The sequence below is a fragment of the Electrona antarctica genome, assembly GCF_951216825.1.
Source record: "Electrona antarctica genome assembly, chromosome: 18".
In the NCBI taxonomy this organism is placed as follows: domain Eukaryota; kingdom Metazoa; phylum Chordata; class Actinopteri; order Myctophiformes; family Myctophidae; genus Electrona; species Electrona antarctica.
This window is the reverse complement of record NC_136799.1, coordinates 9,974,191-9,979,883: the sequence shown is the minus strand read 5'-3', so window position 1 is coordinate 9,979,883 and position 5,693 is coordinate 9,974,191. Positions and strand designations below refer to the sequence as shown.

At 44.5% G+C, this 5,693-nt stretch overlaps 1 protein-coding gene across 1 annotated transcript in view; it reads right to left on the bottom strand.

Moving 5' to 3' along the window:
• Positions 1 to 5,693, bottom strand: part of rbks (ribokinase) — a 49,743-nt gene that overhangs the window by 13,678 nt on the left and 30,372 nt on the right. The window contains 1 exon segment of the mRNA XM_079527410.1: positions 1,016 to 1,107. Coding sequence (XP_079383536.1) covers positions 1,016 to 1,107 — 92 coding nt within the window.

Sequence of the window (5,693 nt, the reverse complement as noted above, 5' to 3'; positions counted from 1 at the left end):
CATCAAAAAGAGGCTCCCGGGCAAACTCACCTTCACTTTACCTCCGAGGGGGAGGGTGACTCAGCCACCCAGCACATCTGCACTGTTTTTGTTTTCACTACGTTTCCCATCTATCCCTGCCCTCCCCGTCACTCAGTCATCTGTCATCGTGTCTTGACAGTCGTGGGTGCAAGGTTCCATGACGCCATGAGCCTTTACCGTAAAGGCTCTTCTGTTAGTCATGCCAGAGGGTTTGTATGTATACGACTTGAGGCCAGAGGCCATGGAAGGTGTAGTGTGTGTGTGTGTGTGTGTGTGTGTGTGTGTGTGTGTGTTTCTGTGTGTGTGTGTGAGGAGAGAGAGACGTTGAAGAAGTGTTTCACACCTCATCGTGGTCTGAACTAGATGTGGACTACATGCACACACAGAGATGATGTGTAGGCTATGTTTCACTCATTCTGTACACATCTATTTAGCAAAAAAAGACCTTAAGACCTGATGCCGATTCTACAAATGCCTTCTAAATCCTAACAGTTTCCTGAAAAATGTATGTTATAATAGGGATAAGGTTATAAACCCTGGAATATTTACTTGCGACCCATATTTGTTTTTTGTCAATGACTCAAAATGGGCCGTGACCCTATGTTTGGGAAACACTGGTGGAGTGTGTGTGTGTGTGTGTGTGTGCACGCGCACATGATGCGTGTGTGCTCACATTAGAGCTGCTCAATCCATTGAGATTGTTAAATCCTTACTTAAAACTCACCATCTGATTTCAATGGATACGTATTGTTGTTGTCCGTCTCCTGTTTGTACATGCTATGTTCCTTGTTTGTCTTTATCTGCTATATGTAATTTGCCTTGTTTTATTTTCTCATGTGAAGCACTTTGATCCATTTCAGTTGTCTGAAATGTGCTATATAAATAAAGGTTGATTTGATTTGAATGCATTTCACTCAGGATTTTGCTGTGTGGTGTGTGTGTGTGTGCGTGCGTGTGCGTGCGTGCGTGTGCGTGCGTGCGTGCGATTCATCACCTCAGACTCATTACAGCAGAACACATCAGAGGTTCTGTAGAACTCGGGGTCCAGGTCTGGAACGGCCGGCGCTGGGTTGAATATGGTGGTCACTGGGACGAGAGGGGATACAATACAAGCACAGAATGAACAGTAAAACACCCATAAAGACCACAAAAATTAAAAAAAAATGTTTTCTAAATCATGACAATTTTCTGAAAGATTTGAGGCACATTTTAACGATTCATTGACCCATTCAGGCCTGACGTCGAAATTTAAAAAAAATGTTTTCTAAATCATGACAATTTTCTGAAAGATTTGAGGCACATTTTAACGATTTAAAAAAAATAGCAGACCTACAAGTTCATAGCGTGCCACCAAGCTTGTAGATCTGCTATTTTTCAATAGCTAAATTATAACGTTTTTAATATATATAATGTTTAAAGCACCAAAAGGGGTTCCCGCCCAAAATGGGTTAACCCAATTGCCTTCTAAATCAGTACTGTAGTTCTCAAACTGTTTCCTGCCAAGGACCCCCAAATTAATATATATTTGGCTGCGCACCCCTATACGGAAATGTTCTGTGCCAGGGACCCCCAAAGAAGAGAAGATTTGTGTTAAAAAATTAAAAAGGGCTAAAACACATATTTTCAGGTTATTTATGGAATGCATCCCCTATAAGCTGACTCCTTGGCGCCAGCCCACTGATCATCTTCCTGGGGTCCATGGGAGGACATAAAACATAATACACACAAGTTATTTCATTTTTTCAAATCTACTGTATCTAAAAATAAGGCAATGCATATTTTTGTAATGCTGTGATCGTTTTATTTTTTTTCCTGTTGCTTTCACTGGTCCATCAAGATCCCGCATTTACCTAAGGGCCGATTCATACTCCTATTTTACCGCTGTAGTGCCGAAATGATTTCGGCTGGTCAGAAATTTTCAGTAGCACCGAAGAGCCGACTTTATGACGGTACCCGACCCCCCCCGCATCTCAAATGACGTCACATTGTAGGCTCTACAGAGCCGAACCGACTTTTATTCGGCTCTAAAATAGGAGTATGAATCGCGCCTTAGGGGTTGAAACAAAGGCTATAGGAGGGAGGGGGCCATCGATGCAGGCTACACTCTAATGGAAGAAGCTGCAATAAGCAGCCACCCCGACGCCGTTCAGAGAACGAATTAGCATTCCCTGAAGAAAAAAACATAATAATACCAGGGGGAGGGGGGGGGGGGGGGGGGGGAGGCCCGGGGAGATGGCCTTACATATGCTGTATGCTGTGCAGGATGTGCATTTAACGCGTGGGTGTGTACTGACCCTTTGTGTGTGTGTGTGTGTGTGTGTGTGTGTGTGTGTGTGTGTTTGTGTGTATGTGTGTGTGTGTGTGTGTGTGTGTATGTGTGTGTGTGTATGTGTGTGTGTGTGTGTGTGTGTGTATGTATGTGTGTGTGTGTGTGTGTGTGTGTGTGTGTGTGTGTGTGTGTGTGTGTGTGTGTGTGTGTGTGTATGTGTGTGTGTGTGTGTGTGTGTTTGTGTGTGTGTGTGTGTGTGTGTGTGTGTGTGTGTGTGTGTGTGTGTGTGTGTTTGTGTGTGGGGAGAGAGAGAGAGAAAGCGAGAGAGAAAGCGAGAGTTGAGAGAGAGATATGAGGACAGACTGACAGAGAGACAATGTTTTTGAGATGTTGCACAACATCACTGTCTTTCTTATGCATATTCATGAGATGAATGCATTAATTCACTCTAATACAGCGCTGCCTGTGTAAAGCAGTGAGAAGATAAGCCTAGTCGACAAAGTGGTGAATTATGATATCTCCATGTACACATTAAAGGCAAAGCCCAATGTTTGTGTGTGCGTGCGTGTGCATGTCTGTGTGTGTCTGTGTGTGTGTGCGCATGTTTGTGTGGGTGTGTGTGTGTGTGTTAGCAAAGTACACATTTTGTGTCGTTGGTGACATCAAAGTCTGTGGGGTTGTTAGATGTGTACGGTATGCTGGCTGTGTTGCACATGCCTGCGTGTGCACGTGCGTTTTTGCGTGTGTCTGTGCTCACTGTGCTGTGTGTGTGCTGCGTGGGTACACGAGAGCAGCTGCGTGGGTTTGCGCAGGGCTTTGGCCACCTGGCGCTTTGAGGTGGATGCTGGGTAGCTCGCAAGTGAGAGTGAAACAGCGTGTCGCACACACACACACACACACACACACACACACACACACACACGCGTGCGTGCGCGCAGTGGTGTCTACGTACATTTACTCAAGTGCTGTACTTAAGTACAAATTTGAAGTATTTTTACTTTCCTGGGGTATTTCCAATTTTCAATACTTTTACTTCTACTCCACTACATCTCAGAGGCAAATATTGTAATTTCACTCCACTACAATTATTTGACTTTAGTCACTAGTTACTTTGTAGATTTTAATTATTATTAAAATCACTTCAGCCCTACATACATTTTGGCCATTTGAAAATAGCCAACCCAATATACAACCTCACAATTTGTGAGGTTGTAGAGCTGATGTTTTCTAAAGATTTTTGAGTGGTGCATCCACTCCCTTACGGAGCTACTGTATGTGTGTGTGTGTGGCTGGGTGGGTGGCTGGCTGGCTGGCTGGGTCTGAGCACGGAAACAGCATGGTTGTTTTTTATACATTTTATACTGAAAAGTATAAGTTAAGTTAAGTGCATTGTGATGCCAATACTGCTAATACTTTTGTACCAGTGAAATTTAACTTCCGGCCTTTTACTCGTATATATCAGAGTATTTCTATATTGCAGTACTGACTTGAGTAAAAACAAAATTCACCACTGGTACTGTTCAGCGCACCGAGAGGAGCCGGCCAAGCCCACGTACGTCATCAGTGTGAAGCTGGGCTGGGAGGACATCACCGTACCGTACCCGCTCTGCATATTGGATCACACCTCCGTTTCCATCTCTCTGCTTTCCAAAGCCAGGGAGATTTCTGGATGGTGCCTGCATGCCTCCTATAGGCTGGTTTCCAGCCTGATTCACTGCCCTGCATGCCTCCTATAGGCTGGTTTCCAGCCTAATTCACTGCGTTCCGTGAATTTGTTTTGTCACATAATTCGCTACTCAGTCTGGAGAGTCTCCCATCTCCAAGGTAGGCGGGACATGCCAAAACTGAGAGAATCGACCAGAGGCTTCTGATTGGTCTGTGGTGCGGGTTGGGACAAAAACACCAGTTTGACAGTTTGTATCAATGCGCTACTGCTGCTGTCGACCTCATTCAACATCCCCGTATTCACTAAGCTCACCCCGCACAGCCGGCAGATTGTTTTTGTACTAGTACTGAATCAAACTAGTGATTACGTTTAACTGTAGGTTTTACTCTCGAGTCTCGAACTTGCTCTATTTTTTTCAACAGTGAGAACAGCATGGCCAGAGTGACGCTGGCTAATGACGTATCAGCAACAACGTCGCTACGCTCCTGCAGATGTCTGTCTGGATTTCGCAACCTCCCTCCCTCTTTTCATCTTCTTTCACAGAGACAGAACTTATTTTTGAGGGGAACTAGCCCCTCCTATGTCCATATTTGAGGGTGTGTGTAAACACAAACATTGTCCTAACACAAACATTGAATGCCATTGATAATGAATAGCCAGCTTTGATCGTTTGTCCCAACACAAACATTAAATGCCATTGATAATGAATGGTCAGCTTTGATCGTTTGTCCCAACACAAACATTAAATGCCATTGATAATGAATGGTCAGCTTTGATCGTTTGTCCCAACACAAACATTAAATGCCATTGATAATGAATGGCCAGTTTTGAGTGTTTATGTTTGAGTTTTGAATGATGTGGCTATCCACTATCCATCAGATTTTAGCTGTGTAACATCACTGCAGAGCACAATACGGCTGCTCATCGGTTTGAATGACTCCCGTCATATAAGCCACTTACCGCTCACCCAAACACATCTCTCTGTTTTTACTATAACCACCGTTTCGGTGGTCACCTTATCACCTAAAACTGACATATGAATAGTCCTTTACTCTTCTAGCTAATTAATGCTGCGCCGCATGGCTGGGTCCCTCGCCTGAAACTGAAAAAAACGTACAATTAGGCTTTACACCCACTTCAGTTCTTTCTTTCTAGTTTCTTTCTCTCTCTCTGGCTGGCTGGTGCAACGCAGCCACGGTGTCACGTCTATAGTGCGACAGCTAACAGCGTAGCTTGAAAAGGAAGACATGTAGGCCTGCTGTTGCCTCTCCCTCACATATCATCTCCCGTTTCTGTCTGCCATCTGTGGTGTGACCACGAGCGTTCATGTCAATCACGTCACTGTGGAGCCACTGCCAAGTGTCGCTGGAGAAATGTATATGTGCGAAATGCACCAACCCCCCCCCAAATAAAAAAAAAGGAAAAAAAAGGAAGGAGGCTTGTGTGTAATGTCGAAAATAGCCAATCTACAAGCTCATGGAGTGCTGTGAGCTTGTAGATTGGCTATTTTCGGTAGGGATGCACCGATCTATTGGCCACATATCGGTAGGCCTATCAGATGATATGATAGTTATCTGTCAATATCAGTATCGGTAAATAAAACTGACATTAACCAATGGCAGTAGCCGATATTTATCTGTTGTGCTGCTTCGTCGCCTGGAAAGGAGCCAGCTTAGGTGGTTCGGGCATCTGGTTAAGATGCCTCTTGGGCGTCTCCCTAGGGAGGTCCTCGAGGCA